At 41.9% G+C, this 25,660-nt stretch overlaps 1 protein-coding gene across 1 annotated transcript in view; it reads left to right on the forward strand.

Annotated features, from left to right (window-relative positions):
• The window catches only part of LOC118850843 (collagen alpha-4(VI) chain-like), a 107,475-nt gene extending 87,524 nt beyond the window's left edge, over positions 1-19,951 (forward strand). Inside the window, exons 35-39 of the mRNA XM_036760490.1 lie at positions 12,300-12,390; positions 13,839-14,507; positions 16,567-16,660; positions 17,601-17,815; positions 19,779-19,951. Of these exons, the coding sequence (XP_036616385.1) occupies positions 12,300-12,390; positions 13,839-14,507; positions 16,567-16,660; positions 17,601-17,815; positions 19,779-19,951 (1,242 nt within the window). The remainder of the gene's footprint in view (positions 1-12,299; positions 12,391-13,838; positions 14,508-16,566; positions 16,661-17,600; positions 17,816-19,778) is intronic.
• Positions 19,952-25,660: the final 5,709 nt, after the last annotated feature.

The following is a 25,660-nucleotide window of genomic DNA, read 5'->3' on the forward strand; positions in this document are numbered from 1 at the left end:
GTGTCAGTTTTAAAATCTCAGCACAGTGCCTGGCATACAGCAGGCACTTAATAAATGCTTGATGACAGCTTAAACTCTGAGTTTCCATTTCTATGAACTACTCACTTTATAAAAGTTGTAGGAATGAAATGAAGGAATGTTAAATACACCTTATGAGAGAGAGAAAAGTAATTAATGCATGAAAAAAGCCCAAAACATGAATGAGGTCATTGTGGTAATTAGGTGTTAGGGTAATCAAGAAATCATCATAAAGAAGGCAGCATTATGCTTAGGCAGAGTAGACGGCTACTTGAGCTGAGCAGTACAGGAAAGGCTCTCTCTCCTTCCCTAAAAATTCAAGTTCAGGCCAGCTTCCTTATCTGACAGGGAAGGGCATGGGAGCTCACAGACATTCAGTGACTTGCTAAGGGTTGCACAGGTAGTTAGTAGAAGAAGCAGGGAGCATTCAAGTCACCTTACCTGAAAACCCATTAACCATTTCAAGCGCAGAGATTCGCAAGTGATTTTATAGGCAACGAGGGAGCACCAGTTCAAGTGTACAATTATCCATGGCAGAGCTAATCAGTAGCTAGTTGGCATTAGTATATTTTGATATTTGAATGGATCTCTGAACTCATCCTCATGGATAGTCCCTCCAGTAGTGTTGATTGCGACCCATCCACACCTATACCTCTTTCATTATTCTTGTCCACCACCTTCCTATAAATACAAGGATCACCCCAGCGTGCCTATGATCTCCCTCTAGGTCTTTCAGCATTCCTTGGATATCTGTTCTTTCTTGATCTCACTACATGACTATCCCAATCCCTACTAATCATCCAACAAACTGATATCCATTAAGGACCTAGCACATTCAAGGTTGCACCCGGCACCAGACAGATGCTGCACCCAGCTTGGACGCTCAACAGAGAAGGCATCACCATTGTCCCTCATACATCTGTCTCCCCTTTGCAGCTCTTTCACACAACTAGACAGACTTGAGAATGTTCAGAGGCCAAGAGGCACAACTAGCTAGAAATAGAATAGAGACAGATTTCAACTCGATGTAATGAAGAGACTTCCTAACAACTAGAACTTTCCAAAAGTGGAATGGAGCCCCTTTGGAAAGTTAGGTGACCACTTGGTGGCATAGTAGAGTAGAAAAGATTCCTGTTCAGGCACCTGTTGGTCCAGACCAATGGTGTCAAACTCAAATAGAAATGGATCCCTATGGATTGCGCATTGACTTAGAAAACCACAGACTCACATCTGTGATGTAATGCATTTTTATTCATTTTATTCATTTTGTGGCCAGTGGAGTTTCACCTGGCCACAAGTTTGACAGCTCTGGATTAGAAGACCTCTGAGGTCCCTTCCAACTATTACATTCTGTGGTACTGGGTGCAAGAATGAGGAAATACCCAAATGTGTTGATGTGGACTGAATTAAGGCCTTTAGTCTTGGTAATCAGATTGGATGATTTCCATTTCATGGCCCCATACTAATGCTATTTCTCTCTCTCTCTCTGCTGATGAAAAGACATTGCAAATGTCTCTGTAAATGTACAGGTGCCCTCACCCTTCTAGTTGGCACAGTAGATGGGGTATTGGCCTTAGAGTCAGGAACACCTGTGTTCAAAGCCTGCTTCAGACACTCTCTATGTGACCCTGAGTAAGTCATTTAAACTCTCTGGGCCTCTGATTCCTCGTCTGTAAAAAAGAATTGGACTCAATGACCTATAATGCCCAAAGAAGCCAGCTCATACTAGCTGAAGGATCACACTAGTCATGTTCTCCGATCCCCTGTCAAAACAATTGTTTTGGCCCTCTGTTCTCTATTTCTTCAAGTTAATGAAAAATAATCTGTGCTCCACCATACAGCAAAGAAAGGAAAAGGAGCCAGATCTCTCTTGGAGAGAAAGGGGTAACAAGATGGCCAAGTCAAGGAATAAACACAAAGCAAATTAAGATGATTTCAAACCAGTTGACCAAGGAATGGATGCCAGTACTTTTTAGGTGTTTATGACTTTTTGCATAGCTCAAAACCAACAAGTAAAAACAGGAAGGGCTGATTAGATCAACTCAGGACGGCACTCACTGCATCCCCTGGTGACATCTCCTGGAGACTGGTGTGAATACCAGTGGTAGAGAGTGAAGCGTTCCAGGAACTCCATGTTCTGACGCTTGGCAGGAGCAAATGGGAGATTTTATTTAAGGCCTCTATAAACAGTTAAATTATTAAAATTACTGTTAAATATTAGAATTTTGGAACTTATAATAACCCAAAACAGATGATCATGGGATCCATGGAAGTTTTGAAGTGTGTCTTTTAAAAATAAATCAGAATGTAATTGGGGAAAAATATAATGAAAACATTTGAGCTCATAGAATCATAGAATTTTAGAGTTGGAAAGGACTTTGGGGCTGAGGAGGCTGAGGTCCAATTTCACACAGTTAGTTCACATCAGGAAGGGCCAGGGCGGGAAACCCAGGTCTCTTGTCTCCCAGAGAGGCATGAAAGGTAGAACCTTGGAATGACCTTGAAACTACTACAATCCAATAGTCTTCCTATGCTGCCTCTTACAAAAATGAAAGAAAAAGAACTTGCTAAAAACTAGGCTTTTACTGAGCAGTGGTATTGAGTGATTCCCTACATTTTAAAAACATGAATCATTTTGCAAAAATGACTCTCCCCTCCATAGTTCCCTCAAGTGTGAATTTCCCTTAATTTATTTAAAACTGTAACAAACAATACTACTTTTCCTGGCTTCTCTTAGTGGATGTGTGACCCTGGGAACATTACTTAGCTTAAGTAACTATAGGCCTCAATTTTCTCATCTGTAAAGTGGGAGTAGTAATGTTTGAAGGGATTATTATGAGGAAGGAAAAAGATAATTGTTATAAAGCGCTTTGTAAAAATTAAAGGGCCACATAAATACCAGTTAGTTTCTTCCTCTTCTCCCTTTTTCCTCCTCCTTTTCTTCCTCTTTACTCTCCTTTTTATTAGTATTCATACTTATTAATTATTATTAATGACTTATATGATAATGGATATAACTGATATCATAAAAATACGGTCACAATTATTATAATAATGCTGTTGTAGTAGGGAATACTCTTACTATTTTTGCACATGTGAAAGTGCTTTGAAAAACCACAAAGTGCTATGTGAATATAAAGAACTCATAATTAAACTCAACTTTTAGGACCACTCGTCTTGCATTCTTTGAGATATACTGGCATTATTTCCATTGTCAACACTACTTATTTTGGGGGCTGAGTTGGATCTTCATTTTATCTCATTAGTACATTATAACCATGGAGAAAGAAATGACAAACCAGTCCAGTATCTCTGCCAAGAAAACCCCAAATGGGGTCACGAAGAGTTGGATAGGACTCAAAATGACTCAATGGCAACAAACATTATAACCACATATGCCCTATTGGCTAATCCATTTTCCAATACTCTTACTGGGAAAGAGGATCAGATGCTTCCCATATCATCCTCATTATAAGAACAGCATGTATTGAACATCCCCCTGGCCTTCTTCCTGTTAGTTGTAGCTCACAAGAAGAAGACTGGAATAGCCAATGAGTTACATGGTTTTATAGGGTGCCGATTAGGAAAATGACTTTCCAAGCTTCATTTAAAATGGAAGCTCTCAGGAGTCATCCAAACTCTTCTTCTCCAAAGGCTCAGGTTATATCTCATTCCATTAAGCTATTGTCGAAGTCAGCCTAATAGCTGTCCTAACAGGCCACTCACTGGAATGAACATTTCTCCCCCTTGAAGTAGCTGGGTGCTTCCTGTGCTGGGAGTGCAGTTTCTAGTCAAGCTGTCAGCTCCCTGATTCTCTTCGGAGGATGCTTGATTAATTGTTCTGGTTTATGCTCTTTCTAAATCTGAATTTGGCAAGAGTGCTGAGCAGAGTGGGATAGTTAATGTTAGGCACATGGCATGACTCATGTGAGCTTTCTCCTTCTTTGAATTAATTTCATGGAGGCTTTCCACTGAACTTCTACAGCTGCCCTGAGTGGAGCACCCATTACCCTGGAAAGGATTTCTTCCAAGTTGTGCTGAGACAACCTGAAGCCCATGTAGAATTCTGGGAAGCCACCACTGCCTGCTTCTAGGAAGAAGACAATTAAATCAGTTGTAGTGCTCACCAACCTAGACTCTGACTGATATTGCCAGGTTAGGTCCACAAAGTAGGGCTGGCTGCTGCTTCCCTTAGGTTTCTAGGGGCAACTCTGAGGAGCTGGGGGTAGTGTCCTAGTATTATTGCTGATGAACCCCCACTGGTGACCTTCCTCAGTTGATTATCAATTGATCTCAGTTAGCCAGGCAGACTTAATTAGCTTTCATAATGAGTATTGATTTAGGCAGCATAATAAGAACAATTAATATAGAATATCTCTCCAAACTCTGGTAGTCTCCCACAAGTATATGTAGAATTCAGGGGAAAGTGTGTTCGAGCTTAGAAAGCACATGTGGCAAAGGCCATCATGGCTTCTGGTTGCTAGAGGTCTTTTCTCCTCTTCACCATGTCCTCATTGAGTTCTCTTTAAGCACGGGGTAGCTTTCTTCTGGGCTCCTTGTAAAGTCCCAATGTTGCCTTTCCTCTGAGTGTTTAGTTTGTCTTCCATGGGTCTCTCAACTCCCAGTACATTGCTGTTCTAGGGATACTCTTATTGTCGCTGATGGGAAGTTCCAAATCTTCTGGCTTTTCAGAGTTCACATGGCCATCTTCTTGTAAAGGTGGTGAGGCAGAATCTCTCTTCCCTCCACCACCCCTCTCCCTGATCCATTTCAGGGACTTGACTGAAGCTGCTTCACCTCCTCACTGGCTTGCCACTGGAATGACTGATTCTGGACTAGCTTGATGTTTTTATCTAAGCTCCATAGAACATGACCAAGTCTCCAATCAAAGCCAAAACACTTGGTGTATAGCAGTATGTATGAGTGGAAACATGTTGCTCCTTCTATTTGGATTGATTGATTCAAGAATTGCATTCTCATTTGGCAAAAAGTATTAGAGTATAAAGCATCTTAGTTCCTTTAAATGGGGTGGGATAATTGATTGATTTATTGAGTTTACCCAGATCCTTACATAATCAACCAACAGTCATTTGTTAAATGTGGAATCTATTAACACACTAGTTTTTGATAGAACCTTAAATAAAATGGTGATGTTTTCTTAACAATTCAACAGTCATTTATCAAGGGACTCTTACATACAAGGTATTGTACTTAGTGCCTGGAATACAAAGATTTTTAAATGAAATAGTTCCTGCCCTCAGGAAGTTTCCATTCAGCTAGAGGGCCATAAGCTACATTACATGTATGTAAGACATTTGGTCATTGAAAGACCAGGAACAGAAAAGGGCCATGTATGTGACCACACCAAGTGACACCTTTATAAGGCATGAATATGCTCCTTGAGTGAATTAGGAAGCAATGATGATAGACAATGATGAGTCACAGCCCTATAAGACCTTTACAAGTCAGTTAAGTCAGTTCAAATGGGGTCAGTCAGAGCTTGAGCTGGAAGAAAAATCCAGTTCTTCATGAAATGAGTAGAAGACCCATGGAACTGGAGAACCGGTATCCCCAGAAAGCTGTGAAACTGGAAGAGAGGGAAGTGTGGGCAGTCAGTCTCCATAAGGAGCAGAGCCACGACTTCAGAAGCACTTCGGAGGGTCAGAATCAGAGGATCATAGGGTCATAGAGAGAGACCTGGAAGAGACCCCAGAGACCATCTGGTCCAGCCTCTTCTTTTCATTTCATTCATTCATTCATCTTCATTATTTATCATTTCTCTATTCACTCTGGCTGTCTATCTAATCTGTCTGTCATTCTGTCAGTATATCTATCTGTCTATCCATCTATCTGTCTATCTGTCTCTCTATCTGTCTGTCTGTCTGTCTATCTGTCTGTCTATCTGTCCTTCTGTCTGTCCATCCATCTATCTATCTATCTATCTATCTATCTATCTATCTATCTATCTATCTATCTGTCTGTCTATCTGTCTATCTATCTATCCCAGCTCCTGATTCTGAGGCTTTATTGAGTAAGATTGTTTTAGAAAAGAATGATGGCTCCTCTTGTATTTGAACCCCTGGAATGAAAAGCTGTTTTCAGGGATACTTTTCCTCCCATACACACACACACACACACACACACACACACACACACACACACACACACACGGCAATAGAATGTTAGAAGATAAAATTGAGAAGACTTATACACACATATAACACACATACACACATCAGGAATGGGATTGCTATTTTAAAACTCCTCATTGATAGTCCTAGTCATGAGCAGAAGACTTAGAATTGATCAGCTTTGGGGACTTAGACCATGAGCTGATTTCTTTCTCAGTATTTGGTTGAGTTGGTATCCCTCAGCATCTTTCTAACTGTCTTCACCAAATTCAAGCCATCTTAGATCACATATGGCCCTGAATTTGTGTATTTCCCAAGTCCAGGGAAAAACAACCTTTCCTTCAGCTCAACATACGTGGCTATTGTCCTCAGTACTTGAATAGGACCAAAATTGCACCACTACATCGGGGTCAGTATATGGTGTGTCTGACTGTGGCTGATCCGACCAATACGAGTTCAGAAGGCTCTGTCACAAGTAGGGCACAAATAGTCTGTAAAGTTCCATATATTACTGCTTCATATACTCCTCTGAAGCCTTAAGGAACTTCATGGACACAAAGCAGAATCATTTCTGCTCAAAACAGTTCATGATGACCTAGACCAGTTGATGATGACCCAGACCCAGACCAGACCCTATTGGTTCCTGTATAGCTAGCTGCCAACAAAGATATGGTCATTTTATGGTGTATTTATACTATGATCCACACAAGCTTAGGCTAGGGCTGGAGTAGCTATTGTGTTTGGCACCTGGCAGAGTCGATGCTTTTCTACACTAGTGTGACCTCCTCATTTTACAGATTAAAAAAAGAGGCCCATACACTTTAAGTGACTTGCCCAAAATCATGTCAGAGGAGGGATTTGAACCCACCTCCTAAGTACAGTGGCAGTTTTTTCTCCCTACTGTACCACAGTTGCTGATACCTCTCCTTCATTCCCCTCTATAGACCCCAAGTGTTACATCTGCATCACCTTTCTCTGCTTGGGTTCCCTCATGGAAGCCTGAAACCTTTCATTCTGGACTTGGGGGTAGTCTGTTTATCTTTCTTTGTTTAAAATATAACTTTTAAATGTTAAAGATTTTTCCCCCAAAAAGGAACTGTAAGTTCCTTAACATGAAAACTAAATAACAATAATAAAATTACTTAATAGGAAATGAATGGTTACTTACCAGTGCATGACATGTAGCCAGATCAATGGGATAGAGTAAAGATCAAGATAAATGCTAAATTGAAAGAAAAGACAACAATGAAAGGAAGATACTGATTATAATTGTCACATCCCAATCTGACTTGTTCAAACAACCTGTGGGACTCAAAAAAAGAGGAAATGTTTAGCAGTAAAGATGGTAGTCCTGGCTATCACCTAGAGAGCTGATATAACCATTGTAAAACTGTTCCAATAAGAAGGAGGTTCAACCAGTAAAATCTCAATTTCTTTGTCAAGTAAAGACATACGGCAGTCAAGGGCAACTCTCATTTTGAATTCACTTGTAAGTTCATTTACGAAGTAGGAAGATGACAAAGGATTAAGAGCAAAATTGTCGCACAAAACAACAAGGGTTTAGCAGGAGATTCAGCTCAGGAAGATCATCTGAAGGCTACGTGTAGATGAAACAAAAAGGACAACAAACACGTGAAGGAAAACAGATTTGGGCAAAATTTTAATCTATTTACAGTGACTACAGTAGCGGAACAACTACATGTTTATTCCTCTCATCTAGTATTCTATGCAAGGAAGTGGCAATGGAATTTTAGAAGATGAAGCTGAGAAAATTTATTAGACTTGACTAAATACATGTGAAGAAATTTGTACTAGAAGTCATGCAATTTATTTTTGAGGCAATTGGCATTAAGCGACTTGCCCAGAGTCACACAGCTAGTAAGTGTCTGATGCTAGATTTGAACTCAGGTCCTCCTGACTCCAGGGCCAGTGCTCTATTCACTTGGCTGCCCCAAGGTCATGCAATTTTAAAGGTATTTGAAAGTCGATTCTCAATATATCTCAAAGAAGTGAAAAGGGCATAGATTGTGCCTTTACTAAAGCACAGCTGACTAAGGAAGACACTCATAATACATTAAATTATACAAGAATATTACAAGTGTGACTTTGAAGGCTCTTGGTGATTTTTCAGCTCCAGTGGGTTTAATTGTCATCTCTATTCAGATGATTCGTATATACATACATATATGCATATACCATATCTATACACATATACATATATATAGAGATCTCACTATATGTATATATGCACATACATATCTATATATGTCTATATATACATACATATCTATATCTGTATCTATATATAAAAATGAACAAATGGATGAAGCATTTATTAAGTGCTTACTATAAGCAAAGCATATGAATAGAAAAGTAAGCCAGCATCTTCTCTCAAGGAGCTTGTGCTGTAATGGGAGAGACATTGCATATGGCAGGTTTCAGCTGTGAATCAGATGGAAAGATCCCATAGGGTACAGCAGCAAAGCAGATGTTCACGCTTCTTCTTTAGAGTCTTTTCTGCTGATGAAATCATTTCACTTTCTGATATTGAAGCATTTGACAATTCTAAGGATTTTGGTGACAAGAACGAATCTCGTTCTCTCCCCTGAGTTCCAGGTTCATCTTGCCAATTATGTACTGGATATTTCAAACTGAATATTGTAGAGATCTCAATGTAGATAATAGAACTTGTTATTCCCCCTCAACACAATTTCTTCCAAACTTTCCTGTTTCTGTTAAAGGGTACTACTATTCTCCTAGTCTCTCAGGTTTGTAGTCTTGACATCATTCTTAGCTATTCACCCCATTTACCCCACAAATGGGGAGCTAGGTGGCACAATGGATAGAGTGCCAGGCCTAAAGTTAGGAAGACTCATCTTCCTGAGTTTAAATCTGGCTTCAGACACTAGCAACGTGACCCTGGGCACCCTTTTTTGCCTTAGTTTCCTCATCTGTATCATCTGTAAAACGAACTGGAGAAGGAAATGGCAAACCATTCCACTATCTTTGCCAAGAAAACTCCAAAAAGGATCACAAAGGGTCACACACTACTGAACAACAGCAACCCCACAAAAAATCGATTGCCAAATCTTGCCATTTCTACCTCCACAACATCTTTCTTATCTAGCCTTTTTTCTCTACATACACAGATACCGTATTAGTCCAGGCCTTCATTACCTCTTGCCTAGACTACTGCAACAGACTCCTAAATGGCCCCTCTGCCTCAAGTCAAAGCGATTTACTTCAAGTGCAGATTTGACCATGCCACTCTCCTACACTATGTATCTAGCCCTCGTCTCTCTCTGAAACTTCAGTCCTTGCTATCACCAACTGCCTGTTGGATATCTCAAAACAGAGGTTCTTCAGGCATCTCAAACACAACATGTATAAATAGAACTAATCTTTATTTTTCCCTCCAAACTCTAATTTTCCTGTTACTATCAAAGACATCACCATTGTCTCAGTCACCCAGGCTCATCACTTCTATGTTATCCTTGGCTGCTTACTTGTATTCACCCCTAAATTTGCCGCATCTTGTCATTTTTGCCTTCACAATATTTCTCTTCTACATTCCCCTCTTTCCAGTCACATAGGCACCAGCCCTCATGGACTCATGCTTGGACTATTGCAATAGGCTTTTGGTTGGTCTTCCTGTCTCAAGTCTCTTGCCATTCCAATCCAAGCATATAACAAGTCTGAGCATATCACTACCCTCCTCAATAAACTCCAATGGCTCCCCATCACCTCCTAGAACAACTATAAAATGCTCTGTTTAGAATTTAAGTACGTCATGACCTTATCCTTTGTACCTTTTCCGCTTCCTTACACTTTACACCCCGCTACTTACTCTCCTCTCTATCCGGTCTTCTACTCCATCTCCTGACTGTTCCATTGCCCTGGCTGTTGCCAATGCCTGGAATGCTCTGCATTACCTCCAAGTCTTGGCTAACCTGGCCTCCTTCAAGACTTAGCCCAAATCCTACTTTCTACAAGAGGCTTTTGCTGGCCCTCCTCCCCACTTCAGTCCCCCACCATTAGTGCCTTCCCTTTGAGACCACATATATATCTTTTATGTACCATATACGGTTATTTGCATGTTGTCAGCCTGATCAGAATGTGAATCCTTGAGGTTAGAGACCACGTTTTCATCTCTTCTTTGTGTTCTCAGAGTTTAGCACAGTGCCTGGTATATAGTTAGAACTTAATCAATGTTTGTTAACTTACTAACTACCCAGCAAACTCCAGTGGCCTCCTATTGCCTCTAGGATACAATATAAATTACTCTGTTTAGCTTTTAATGCCCTTCATATCCTGGATCCAACCCATTTTGCACATTATTGTACGTTCCTCCTTTTCATGTACTCTGTGATCCAGCCAAAGTGTCCTTCTCTTTGTTCATCACATTTCATCTTGTCTTCATGCTTCTGTACTCACCCTCCCCCATGCCTGGAACGTTCCCTCCCTGACTGCTTCATAGAATCTCTCTCTTCCATGAAGACACAGTTCAAGCATCATGTTGCTCATGAAACTCTTCCTGATCCCTCTAAATGATAGTGCCCTCCTTCCCTAACTGCCTTGCATCTAACTACTTTATTTTTATTCACATTCATTCTCTTTATATTTATTCTGAATATACTTTGATATGTACTTGTTACTGCTTTTTCCCCCATTGGTATATAATCTCCTTGTGAGGAGACATTTTTTTTCATTTTTGACATTTGTATCTCCAGTGCCTGGTTTAATAATATTAAGTAGGTGCTTAATAAATGCTTATGAGTCAGTCAAAAAGCATTTATTAAATGCCTACTACGTATCAAACACTGTGTGCCAAATTGATGCTACAAAGAAAGGCAAAAGACAGTTTTTGTCCTCAAGGAGCTTGGAATCTAATGCTTGTTTTTGATTGAGATAACTTTGCTCAGTGATCCACTAGGTGTGGGCAGCAAGCAAAGAATAAATAAAACAGTAAGAGCTTAGGTTACCTAAGGTATTTACCAGTGTCGTGGATATTGTCCTGCACTCAGCACATGGAGAAGATGACTTGGTGAGATTCTCCCAATGCTCATATTTTAAGATGGTGCTATGCTACCTGCATTGTTTCCTCAAACATTACCAAGCGTCCTCAGTGAAATCTTTATAGCAATGCCAGAGAGGTCAGTCTAAAAGTGGATGAAAAATGCAGATTGCCCATACTATGAGATGCAGCTGGATAAATAGCCTTTTGAATTAATCTATAGAAATATCTTGGGCAGGTATTACAGATGGAAAATGAGCTGATCAAGGAATTGAACAGGAGGAAGAAATAGGGCTGGATTTCTGGGGAAATGCTTTCAGGGATCCTGATCTTTAAAATGTATCTCTTTGACATCTTGGCCATGAAGCCCAGATGATCACAGATATAGGAGTCATAACCCAAAGGACAGTGGAAGGACACAGGGTGGGCATAACGAGCAATGGTGTGTTACTAGTATCAAGAAGTGTGAAAAATAACATCAAAGGTCCCATGGAAGGCATGTGTAACTGGAAAAGAAGGGCTGTGGGGACAATGAAAGTCTCACTACATGGCCCCCAAGATGCTGAAAGAACGGGATGTGAACAGATGTGAACCATATAGGAGAATACTGTTTTGAATCAAGAAACAGATGAAGATGGTAATATATCAGAGATATATTGATGGAAAGATATGGATAAGAATGTCACAGGAGGAGAAGTGATGGAAGGGTTGCAATCTGTACCAGTAGAGAGGACACTCACATGGAGAAAGTCACATTGTAGTACCTTTTTTTTGTAAAGTATTGTGTGCCACATATCACAACTAGATTATAAGCTCGGTATGAGTAAGGATAATATGCAATATCTCTTTTGTCCCCAGGGAATGACTTGGTAAATCCCATTTTATTGCCTCATCATGGCATGGAACCAGGCCCAAGTCCCACATTTTGTCCACTTTGTAAACTTTACAAGCCTATAGAAATGTGAGCTACTATTCAATTAAATTGTTATTAAACATTTATTATAATTATTTATTTAAATAACTATGGACTGTGGCAGAGGTCATCTGGGTGTAGAAGAGGGGACAGAGTGAGAGGTGTCTTGCGGATACTTCTAAAATTAGTTATGCCAATGAGAATCTTTTGTGTTTTGCGTTAGATGGATGATACAAAGAGGTATAAGCTCTATGTGTGGGAAGATAAGAATGATGAGGATGTGGAACGTGTGGCCTCTTGTACTCTTTGCTATGGTAAGCCAACGGAGCTTATGTGTTATCTTTTTTTCTTCCAGCCCTGGAAGATTTTCTATAAAATTGATTTGTAGGATCATAGATTTAGAGCCCCAGAGATCATCTCATCCAGGGAGGGGTTCCTAATCTGTGGCCTGTGGACTTGTTTTATAAGTGACTGCTCTGTGGTGCGGTAAATAGAGCATTTGACCTGGAGTCAGGAAGACCTGAGTTCAAAATTGACTCCAGAAACTTATGAGAGACTCTGGGAAGTGACCTAACCCCTTGTCTGCCTCAGTTTCCTCATCTGTAAAATGTGGATAATAATAGCCCCTACCTCCCAGGGTTGTTGTAAGAATCAAATGAGATAATATTGGTGAAGTGCTTCCCAAATCTTAAAGCACTGTGCAGGTGCTGGCTATAATAATCCTTAGTTACCTGTTTTGCTTCCTCCTCTTACATGTGGTATTCTAGGCCAGTATCATAGTTTCAGGTTTCAGGATTAAGATGCAATAAGAGGCACTCATGTATAATAAAATACAATTAAAATAGAATTTATTAATAATAGACAGTTATTTTAATAGTAACGTAATTAGTATTTAATCAATACTTTAATATTTTTATTATTATATTTCAACATAATTTGTTTCCTTTGTAACCCTATGAATTTCATTTTATGCACTTAAAGATGTTATTCTGAGAAAGGGCCCGTAGGTTTTACCAGGCTGCCAAAGGGATCTAAAGCACACAAGAAGGCAAGAACTCTTGCCTGCAGCCCTCTCATTTTCCAGATGAGGAAAGTGAGACCCCAAGAGTTTACACGCCCTTCCTAGGGTGACAGAACCACCAAGGAGCAGGGCCTTAAAGGCAACATGATGTGATCAAAAGGGTTCTGAGTGCGAAATCCAGGGAGTTCTGGTCCAGGCCCTGTTACTGGCTCCTGGATGGTCTTGGGCAGGCCAGTCCCCTTTGTAGGCTTTACTCATCTACATGATGCTGAGTTGGACCAGTGACATCTGAGGTCCTTTCAAATCGCATTCAGGGAATGAGTGTGCCTTAAACAAGTCAGTGTTTTATTGCTGCAAACATATCCTGGCTAACCCTACCGTGAGATCGCCATAGCTGCAAACTCCAGGAACTCAGGGGTCCCTGGGCATGAACACTGAAGCAGGGCATCCCCTGGCCCACCTGATAAAAAAGGAAACTCTCAATGGAACTGTCAAAGGCTCCCTTCCAATCCCCCCACTTCCACCTTCCCAGGAGTGCTGACTTTGGAGTCAGAAGAACTGGCTTTGAATATCATGACTTTGGCTAAGTCCCTTAGTCTCTCATCTGGAAATAGGGTGATTGGACCAGATGGCTGCTAAAGGTTCCTTTGGGTTCTAAATCTATGATCCTATAAAAGATTGTAGTTCTACTTTATGCCTCCCAGGAGTTTACTCTCATTCCAGTTTGTGCTTCCCTCATAGATTGGTGCAAAGAAGACAAGGAGTGTGAAATAATGAATCCTGAGCCCATCATGGTGAACATGGACATAGCCTATGTGCTGGACGGCTCTCTCGGGGTCACAAGTGACATGTTCAATGCAGCCAAAAGCATGGTGGACTCCATGCTGAATCACTTTGTCATTGCTACTCGTCCCAAGACCTCCACTGATGGGTCCAGGGTTGCCCTGGTACAGCACACAGTCCCAGGCTTCTTCTTTTACGAGGGCATGCTTTCCATTAAGAAGGAGTTTGATTTGCTCACGTACAACCATCCAGGGCAGATGCAGGGGCACATACAGAAGTCTGTCCAACTCCAAGGGCTCCCATACCTGGGTCAGGCTCTAGAGTGGACTATTGACAATATCTTTCTGACAGATCCCTTCCGGAGGAAGAACCGGGTTCTCTTTGTGATTGTGGGAAGTGAGACAAGTCTCGAGGACAGGGAGAAGCTGTGGAGGGTCTCCCTGGATGCCAAGTGTGAAGGCTTCATCTTGTTTATTGTGGCGTTGGGCACAGGAGTCAACATGAAAGAGCTGGCCCAGCTGGCCAGCTTCCCCCCTGAGCAGCATCTGCTGCACCTGGCTGATACCTCCCATCTGGAAATGGACTATGCTCAGCGGTTCATCCGGGCCTTCCTGAACCTTCTGAAAAGTGAGCAGGTGTGGGGTGGGCAGGAGGCTGGAAGAGGTGCTAAGAGAAGGCAGCAGTCTGCTCAGTCACTCCTGTTTTGTACCCCTTAGAGGGATAAAGAGCATGTCACTGGTGGCAGCTCCTAGAAAATTGTTTAGAGGAGACTGATCCCAGGTATTCCCTCTTTGTTGTGCAGAGAGGATGCCATCCAGGCTGCTTGCATTATGGCACATGATCATTGGTTGCTTTTTTTCCATCAAGGCTGGATTGAAAGGGCCCAGCTACAGTAGCATATTTTCTCATTTACTGGGCTGGGCTGGTTTTTTGTTCATTGGTGCATTTGTTTTGGCCCAGATGTGATTTTTTCTTTAGGGAGTGAAGATCTGTAGCTGTCTGAGAGAGCTGCCTAGGACATGGAGGGGTTATGCAGTCAGGACCCCAGCCCAGGTCTTCCTTACTTGAAGGCAGACCCTCTGCATCCATCCCATGCTGTCTCCCATCACGTGCTAATACAGGTGGGAAAACCAAGGTCTGAAGGATAGCTAGGAGTACCAGAATTGAGAGTAGAACCCAGGTTCTTCTGTCTCCCAAGCCAGTCAATCAACAAATATTTATTAAATGCCTACTATGTGCCAGCCACTGTGCTAAGTGCTTCATTGCCCTCAAGGGCCTTTTATTCTGATGGGGAGACAACTATATACTTGCAAGATATGCACAGAATAAATGCTGTAATTAATATAAATAGGCTGAGAAGTCTCCTAGGAAAGGCCTTTAGCTGAACCTGGGCAGTGAGCTGAGTCTTGAAGGAAGCCGGAGAAGCCAGGAGGTGGAGGTGAGGAGGGAGGGCATTCTAGAAATGGGGGACATTGAGTGCCAAGGGACAGCATGGCAGAATGGAGGTCAGTGTTGTTAGATTGTAGAGTATGCAGAGAGGAAAGGAGTAAGGAGACTGGAAAGGGCTGGGTTATAAAGAACTTTAAATGCCTTTTAGTGGGGAACCCACAGAGTAGGAATTTATTGAATAACGGGGTGACATAATCACAGCCAAGCTTTAGGAAGATCAGAGGTAGCTATGTGGTACAGTGCACGGGACCTAGAGTAGGTAAGACCGGAGTTCAAATCCAGCCTAAGACAATGCCTAGTTGTGTGGCCCTAGGCAAGTAATGATACCTGCCTCAGTTTCCCCATCTGTAAAAGAGGGACAATAATAGCACCTACCTTCCAGAGTTATTTCGAGGACCAAACAAGATGATATTTGTAAAGCATTTTGCAAACCTTAACATGTCATTCTTCTTCTTCTTGTTGAAATCACTTTGATGATCTTTGGCAGCTGAGTGGAGGATGAGGAGGAGGTCTAAGGTGAAGAGAGCTTGCACTTCTAGTGTGGCTGTGTTAGTGGAGAGGAGGGAGACATATAGGGGAGAAGTTGTGAAGGTAGAAATAACAAGACTTATCTATTGGTTGGCTGTGTGGGGTGAGTGCCAGAGAGAAGGTGAAGATGATGTCTAAACTGGGACCCTAAGTCATGGAGAGGATGGTGATACCTTGGACAGCGAAACTGAGCTGAGAGTAGGGTTTGCAAGGGAAAGAAAGCTATTAATTAGACAGTATCTATAGTATACCTTGGCTTCTGCTCTCTTCCCCAGAGTCTCCTTTCCTGTTTTCTTCCTTCCACCCAAAGCAAAGTGTCTTGTGTGAATGGGCAGCCCACATCAGCCTGCACCTAACCTGGGCCAGGCAGCTCCACTGAGGGAAGAAGGGTCACTCCTTCCCATTGGGTGACCTTATCCTTTCAGCCACATTGTGAGCCATTCTACCTTTGGTCACTCCCAACCCTCCTCCTTTCAAGAATGCTGGGGTCTGACGTGAACAGTCATGCACCTTAGCCATGTTCTATCCCCAAACTTGGGAACATCTTCATCCCTTGGACTGGGAAAGAATGAGTTCCCATCAGCTTCTGAGGAGATAACTGTTGTTTTAAAAAAAGGTCTCCATATTAACCTTATGAGGATCATCCAGATGTCACAGGAATAGAGTAAAAACAAATAAAAGGTGTTTCTCCCCTTTCCTTTGTCTACAGATGAGGTGAACCAATACCCACCTCCCGGACTTGTAGAAGATTGTGTGGGGCTCCATCGAGGAGACACCAGGAGACAGGCAGCCGTGACTCAGAGGTAGGCTCTGTCAGGGCTTGGATTGTTCATGGAAGGCACTGCTCTGACAAAGCCCTGCTTGGGCAATCTTGCGAGGCCTAGCTTCAGAGCATCCCTCACCGCTATCCCTGTCTCATCTCCCAAAGCACCAGGTGGTCCCCTATTCCCCTGCTCCCAGAACCTCAGTGGTTCCTTGCTGCCTCTCGGCTAAGCTGCTTAAACCACTCCCCACTTGGGCGTTACAGTCTGTTTTTAGCCTGGCTCCAGTCTGCCTTTCCAGGTTTATTCCCATTTGTGTTTTCCCTGCAACATTTGACATGCTGTCTTTGTGCATTCCCACAAGCTGCCCCTCCTGCCTCATTTCTGGCTCCCCAGAGTCTGATCTTCCTCCCCTTGGAAGCATTTCCTGATTCCATCTCTCCTTCTCATGCCCTCTCCCTGTTCAGATTTCCTTGTATATTACTTTATTATATATTTGCAGACCTAGGGTGTTTGTTCCCCAGTGGAATGTAAGCACCTTGAGGGCAGGGACTATTGCCCTTCTGGTTTTTGTGTCTCTAGGGCAGGGCTTCTTAAACTTTTTTTGTGTCATTCCCCACCCCCTCACTTTGGCAAACTGGTGAAGCTAATGACCACTTACTTCTTAAAATAATGATTTAAATCATTGAAAGACAGGCTAAGTTTCAGTTAGAAATGAGTGAAAATAAAGATAAGATTTTTTTTCTCATCCAGCTTCACAGACCTCCTGAAAAATCCATCTACAGAATGGTCTGTGGACCCCACGTTAATTACCCCCTACTCTGGAGAGATTAGCATAGTGCATGCCACACAGTATGTGCTTAATGAATGTTGGATTCACTCGAATGCGAGATTCCGTCTTCCTCATGAAAGATTCTGGGCAATAAAATACAAGACCACCTCATTTTTCAAATCTCCCACTTAACAAAGATTCTTTCCACAGGCTGAACTTTATCAGGTTTAGGTTCAACGAGTCTGACTCTGGAAGAGGTCGGAAAGTATTTAAGACAAAAGACCGTTCTCTAGGGACCAGGGGAAGAATTTCCCAGATCGCCAGGACTGGCAGAGAAGATGTTGGGTATCATTATAGACCTGAACACAATCTAATGGAAGCCCCGCAAAAGACAGAGGAAATTGGAGATGAAACCACTGACCCTGGTAAAAATCAAAACCAAAAACACTCAAGCAAACAAAAGCCCACCACTCATTTTAGTTCTTAGTGATATGGGGGTGGTTTTTTTCAAGGTCTACATTTAAAGATGCCATTCAGCACTTAGCATGTAGATCATTAAGGTTCACACCTGGAGTTCCAAACTCCTGGGGGAATTGTGTCCATGTGTGGAGATAATAAATTTCTTTTAGGAAAATACACAAAGGCTTATGTTAGCTTTTGATTAATTAACTTCAGTTCCATAAGCATGTATCAAGCTCTGACTGTGTTTGAGGCTCTGTAGTAGAAGACAAAAATAAAAAAGCTTCAGGAGGGAGAAAGCCCTCATGCCTGGAGGTGGGGGTAGGAGATGTCAGTGAGAAAGTTTCCCTTAGAGGTGGTACCTGAGTTAAGCTCTGAAGGGATCTAAGACTTCTAAAAGGTGAAGATGAATCCAAGCACAGGGAGTGACCTTGCAAAGGCAGAGAAGTGGATGGAATGATGAGTTTGGAGAACAGCAAGGATCCCTGGTTGGCTGGAGGGTAGAGTATGTCGATAAGACAGGAAAAGAGGGCCAGAGCCAGACAGGGGCAAGCTGAAGAATTAGTGTTTTTTTCCCCCATAGACAAAAGGAAACCACTGAGGGTTCTTCAGCAGGGAAGGGACAGACCAGTGCCTTCATTAGGAAGATCATCATCATCATCTTGTTGTTATCATCGGCTGTTGTGTACACATTGGATTTGGGAGGGTGGGTGGGGAGAGTGGACGGCAGTTCTTGAGTTGAGTGGATGTTAGGATTCAGAGATAAAGAGGACATCAGAGGACATCCAGCATAACCCCCTCATTTTACAAGCCAAGAAATGGACCCCAAGAGGAAAGAAATGTCTTGCTTCAGGTCGCCTAACCTGGAACAGATCTGGATTGATCCCAGGTCCTTTGACTCCAAGTAGATATTGGGACCACATATTCTCAGGGCTGATAATAACATGTTAGATATTAGTCTAGAAAATTGTTGTTCAGTCATGTCTAACTCTTTGTGACCCCATTTGTGGTTTTCTTGGCAAAGTTACTGGAGCAGTTTGCTATTTCTTTCTCCAGCTCATTTTGTAGATGGGGAAACTGAGGCAAGTAGGGTAAAGAGACATGTCCAGGGTCACACAACTAGTAGGTATTTAAGGCTGGATTTATATATAGACCTCATACATATGTATATATATGTGAAGTCTCCAGCATATTGAAGTATATGAAGACTTCATATATATGTATATATAAAATAAAAATACATACATATTTCTCATACGTGTATATACACATAGGTATTATATGGTCAAAAATTACACATTCGTATGTGTGTATGTATTATATGTGTGCATATGTATATATATGTATGTATATATTTTTATATATACTTTTAAAATATATCCCCCTTCACACACATATGTGTGTAACATATAAAGAGTCTGGAGGACCTTGGTTCAAGCTTCACCTCTGACATGTACTTACTGGCTCTGTGACCCTAGGCAAGTCACTTAACTTCCCAAGGGCCCCAGCAATTCTGTGAAACTGTTAAGTTGCAGAGCCTGGATGGGAACGATGTCCAATAGAGAAAAATGAAAGTTGAGGTATCAAAAGCCTTACTTTGTTGTGACTTTAGGAAGGTTTGAAGGCATTGCCTGGGGACTCAATGCCAGCTTTTGTAACATAGGAGTTTCATTTGTTTCTAACTGAGTCTGGCTATATCAACTAAAGGTATAGATTTGTACATTCCTGAAGTTATCAGAGGTCTGGACACATCTAGTATTAGATTGAGGAAAGGGAAAGGGTGACTGAGACAGTCAAGTGAAGTATGATCATTCACAGAGATTGTCATAGACCTGTCAACATTTATTATTTTTATCTATCTATCTGTCTGTCTGTCTATCCATTCATTCATTCACTTTTTTATTCATTTATCTGTTTTTTTTATACCAGATCCTTGTTTCATGGTTAAGGATGCTGGGCTGTGCCATGACTATGTCCTGAAGTGGTACTATCATCGGGACCAGCACACCTGCCAGAAGTTCTGGTTTGGAGGCTGTGGTGGCAACCAAAACCGATTTGAAACCAGGCAAGAGTGTGAGTCCCGGTGTGTCCCCTTAGCCTAGAGATGAGAAAATCATCCAAGTCCTGAATGCTGGGCAGAGGCTGCTGAAGCTCGGATGGCAGGTTTCAGATGAAGTCAATGTACGAGGACGAGTTTCCAAGCAAATATCTGTTGTGTTTAAGTGAAAAAAATTACAAAAAGGTGTACTTGTCTAATAACCCCTCATATTTGTTTAGCAATTTAAAGTTACTAAAGCACTTTTATGTATGTTCAATTCAAAAATCATTAAGTGTATGCAAGAACACTGACATAGGGCTAAGAGAAGTATAAGTTGAGAGAAAGTCTTATCCCTGCCCTCACTGAGCTTAGAGTCTAGGAGGCAGAAATGAAACAAACACTAATCATTATAATACAAAATAAGGCACACATCCTTATTTCCTCATCATTATTTAGTCCCATTTTAGAGGTACAGAAACCAGTGTTCACCTAAGTGACTTGTCCAAGGTCAAACACCTCATAAGCAGTAGAGCTGGGACTATAATTTGGGTCTTTTAACTTCCCACTCACCATTCGACTTTGCTGCCATTTATTGTTCCTGCTGATTTAGTCCTTTCAGAAATGGATATATATTTATAACTAGAATGCATAAAAAGCAATGAAAAAGACACTTCATATCTAAAAAATTGCACATTTCTTATACATAGACGTACTCTGGAAAACTAAAGGAAAATAAACAAAATGGTGCTAAACAATGGAACCTCATCAGAAGATCAGTTAGAAAATATTTTTGTGTCTAATGACTCAAGCCCCAAGATGTTCAGTGATAACGAATGATGTCTTGAATGTGAAGCTTCTTTTTAAAACTTGACATAAAAATGAATTCATTCTTCATGAAATCTTGTGATGTGGAATTACTTATATCTCCTCATTGTAGTTTGCGATGGTTTTTGTCAGTATAGCGATTGATGGAGTGACAGTACCATTTCACGGTGACACAGGGTCCTTGAGGTGACCTCAGGTCACCACATCTAATCTGACCTATACCTAACCGAGAATCCCCTTTGTGACCTCTTCCTCAAGTGAAGTCCCTCCCTTCCTTGAAGACATCTGCTGACAAGCATCCACTTTCTCCCAAGGGAGCCATTTCTACTTTTGGATCATTCTGATTGATAGGAGGATTTTCCTTTTTTCCATCTGAAGTCTGCATTTCTTCCTATGGCTTCTAGTTGTAGTCTCAGGGACCAAGAACAAGTCTAATCTCTATTTCTAATAATAATTAATAATAGCATTTAAGTTGTTCTTCAGTCATTTTCAGTCACGTCTGACTCTTTGTGACCCCATTTGGGGTCTTGGCAAAGACACTGGAGTGGTTTTGCCATTTCCTTCTCTGGCTCATTTTACAGATGAGGAAACTGAGGCAAAAGGGTGAAATGACCTGCCCAGGGTCACACAGCTAGTAAGTGTCTGAGGCTGGATTTGAACTCAGGAAGGAGTCTTCCTGATCCAAGCCTGGCGCTCTGTGCACTATGGAGCCCCCTAGCTTCCCGTCAGCATTTACATATTGCTTTAAAGTTTAGAAGGATTTTTATGTATAACTTACTTGATCCTCACAACAGTCCTGTGAAATAGGTGTAATTATTATGCCCATTTTAGCGACGAGGAAATAGAGGCTGATAGCGATGGTATGAGTCACCTACTGGTTAAATGTTGGAGACAGGATTTGAACTCAGGTCTTCCTGACTCCATCCAGCATTTAAACCACTACACCACCTAGCTGTCCAGTGAATATTTCAGGACCACTGCTATTTTTTCCCAATGTCATTCTTTTCCCCAGGTTAAACATCCCTAGATTTTTCAACAGAACCTTATATGAGTGTGAGCTCCTTGAGGATAGGGAGTATTTTTATGATTAGTCTTTCTTTGTATCCCTAGCCCTTAGCAGAGCGCCTGCACACGGTAGGTGATTCATAAATGCTTTTGCCTTGTTAACTTCACCATCCTGGTCACCCTTCTCTGGATGGTGTCATTGTTTTTCGGAGCTCATTGTATGATCAGCAGTTCTGTGACCACCCTGGACTAGAGTTCATCTGCGTTTGGTGATCCAGACTCATTGAGAGTGCTCACCTATTTTGGGTAGCAACTCCCTATTAGGCATTTTGCAATGCAGGATGCAAGGCAGCATGGTGATGGGGAAAGACCCCTGGATTCTGGGTCAGAGGCCCTGAGCTCACATCTGTCCTCTTTCCCTTCTGTGACCAGGAGCAGGCCACTTTACTTTTCCATGCTTCATTTTTCTCATAAGTGATGGGGTTGAATGCAATGCTCTCTCAGGCTCTTTCTCCTGTCAGCAATGATTCATTCCTTTTGTGAAATGAAAGGAGAACAAGTGGGGACTGTTTTTTAGAGAGAGGAACTGTTCTCTCTGCCAGTGGCCTGGTGGCAAGAGCTGCCCTTGGGGGTCCCTAACCGTGGCCAGAAGTGCTCAGTGAGCACTTGGGAATACTGATAAAATGCAGTTTGGGGCCGTTTCTAAATGCTGCTCAGACCCAGCTGAGGAGTGAAGCTGCTGGCTTCTAAAAGGCCAGGACGTGTGCTGAAAGGAGACAGATGGGTCAGTCCACACACATTTATCTTACTATGTGCCAGGCCATACCAATAAAACAAAACAAGCTATCAACCAGCTAACAAGTCAGTCAGGAAACATTTATTAAGTGCCTGCTGTGTGCCTGTGTGCACCCTGAGCTAAATGCTGGTGACGCAAACGCAGAAATGAAAGTCTCCATTTTCAGGGAGCTTCTGTTCTAATGGGGACAGCAACATGCCCATGTGCAAATTTATGCAAAGTAGATATAAGGCAGAGGGATCTGAGATCTGGCCCATAAAAGCAGGCACTTTTGTGCCTAAGGATGCCCCTAAGATGATGGTCCTGGGGCCCAGTTTCGAGTGTTTTTAAGAGATGAGTTTCAATCTTGTAGCCAGTGTCAGGGTTGGGGTGGTGGCCTGTGGGGCTCCTCGAGGAATATCATATGATCTGTCACTCTCCAGATCCTACTTTGTTTCTCTACGGGATATTCCTAGTAGTCCTCATGGGAACAAGAGAGGGGAGGGGGGAGGAGAGAGAGAGAGAGAGAGAGAGAGAGAGAGAGAGAGAGAGAGAGACAGAGAGAGAGAGAGAGACAGACAGAGAGAGAGAGGGAGAGAGAGAGAGAGAGAGAGGGGGAGAGAGAAGGAGAGAGAACAAACTACTTCAAAGGTCATCTAGTCTAATTCCTCCATTTGACAGATGAGAGGCATTTGTGGGAGGTGGAGGAGAAGAATTGAGAGATGATCATTTCTCAAAGATTTCCCTGTTGAAAGTCCAGAAAAGGCCAGATGGGAACTCCTGTTACAGACCTTACCATTGCTTCCCAGCTGTGCACACAGCCTATAGGAAAGTGATGCTACTGTCCATAGCTTTGGACCCTGACCACATAATGTATCTTGAGCCTTTTTCCTCAGCTTTGGAAGGATGAGTGGAAAGCAATCACCACTCTAAATATCAAATACCCCAAACACTATGATAACAAAAATTTCTAGCCTAGGAACTGGAAATCAAGAGTCTCCTCATCAGTTAGGGAGTAGCCGAACAGGTTATGGTATGTGATTGTGATGGAGTACTGTCGTGCCATGGGAAATGACAAGGAGGGTGGTTTCAGAAAACCATGGCAAGACCTGTATGAACTGATGCAAAGCGAAGTGCAAAGAACTGGGAAATCATTGTGCATAGTAACAGCAATGTTGTAATGATGACCAACTCTGATAAATACAATGGTCCAAGACAATCCCAAAGGGCTCATGATGAAAATATGCTTTCCAGAGAGAACTGATGAACTCTGAGTGCAAATTAAAGTATAATTTTCTCACTTTCTTTTTTTTCTTGCTTTTTTTTGGAAATGGCTGATATGGAAATATGTTTTGCCTGATTTCACATGTATAATTGATATCATTTGCTTGCCTTCTCAGTGGGTGTGGGATGACGTGGGAGGGAAAGAGAGAATTTGGAACTCAAAATTTAAAAAGAAAAGAATGTTAAAAATAAATAATAATTTTTTTAGAAAAAGTTATCTAGCCTGAAATATCACAGCAAAATAGAGAGAAAGAGAGAGAGATAGAGAAAGAGTGAGACAGAGAGACCTACAGAGACAGAGACAAAGAGACAAAAAGGATGAAGGAAGGAAGGAAGGAAGGTAGGAAGGAAGAAAATGTGAACACCCAAAGTTTTCCTGCTACCAGAGGAGACCAGCCTGGAATCTGGGTCCCTTTCCTAAGGTGAAGTTACTACAATTCCTATTTTCAGGTTTCAAAAGAATATAAAGATGAGAGGAATTCTCCTTGATGGGATCATAGGGAGTCAAAATAAGTGAAGAAGAACCATGATTCCGAGTCTACATAATCTCTACAGATCAGAGATTAAAAACAATCTTCTGATTTAGAGACTTTGCTATGACCCAGGGAAGCGTGCTCTCTACCCACGAGCCATGAACTCTTCAGTCCATTCCCATCCTATCCCACCTCATTCCATCCCAACTCATCCAATCCAACAAGTATTTATTGTGAACAATATATGTAAATCAGTATATTAGGTGCTAAGACTACAAAGACAAAAATAACAAAAAAAATTTCCCTGCCCTCAAAGAACTTACACTGTACGGAGGGAACTACATGCTGTAAACAGATAAATATATACACAATTATTTGAGAGCACTCCCCACTACAAGAAACAGGAAAGGCTGCCTGAAGCCTGAAGCAGGACGCGAAGCAGGGCAGTACCCAAGCTGATCCTTGAAGGAAGCTCAGGTTTCTAAAGAAGAGGCAGAGATGAACAGGGAGTGTGTTACAGGCCTGCAGGATAGACTGTGCAAAGCCACAGAGGTAGAGGATAGAGTGAGGAGTCTAGGGAACAGCCAGAAGGCCAGTTTGGCTCGATGACAGAGTGTGTAAAGGATTGTGAAAGAGCTTGAGAAGGTAGTCTGAAGCCAGACTGCAATGGACTTTAAATTCCAAGCTGGAGAGTTTGTATATTTTTCCTAAAGGCGAAAGGGAGGCTTTTGAACAAGGGAGTGATGCAGCCAGCCTTGTGCTCTTGGCAGTTAGGTGTAGGTTGGATTTGAGAGGGGAGAGTCCAGAAGGCAGTTCTTCATCCACTGGGTCAAAGGTCATCTTATCCTCTCATTTTAGAGATGGAGAAACTGAAGCCAGGAGAGGGAAGTGGCTTGTCCAGGGTTGCACAGGTAGTCAGGAGCTGATCTGAGATTTGTCCCCAGATTCCCTGTCCCCCTCTTTCTGCTTTGACCATGCTGCCTCTACTAGAAGAAGCAAACTGCACTATTTAAAACAATAAAGCTTACAATTCATGTAATGATTTTTTAAACCCTTCAAAATAGAAGTGTTTTTTTTAAATCAATATACATCATGAAGAAGCCAGGTCAGTTCAAAGGAGATTTAAAATCTGAATAATTTAGGTATCCACCAATTTGCCAGAGGAGATTTGCTAACTCATGGCTAATCTTCCCTATGCTTTAATTTCCTCACCTGAAAACACTGAGATAAGAAAGCTGTTAACTATGTCCCCCACCCCACCCCCATTCCTCACCTTTGAGGGACTTATTTATTTGACTTATTTGAGGGACTGATAATTAAAAGAGAAAGCAGATCCACTGGAGAATTTCAAAAATATGCAGTTCAATCAACCTTCAATTATTTGGCTCATGAGAGAACTGCATATCTATGT

Source organism: Trichosurus vulpecula, chromosome 5 (genome assembly GCF_011100635.1).
Source record: "Trichosurus vulpecula isolate mTriVul1 chromosome 5, mTriVul1.pri, whole genome shotgun sequence".
Lineage (NCBI taxonomy): Eukaryota > Metazoa > Chordata > Mammalia > Diprotodontia > Phalangeridae > Trichosurus > Trichosurus vulpecula.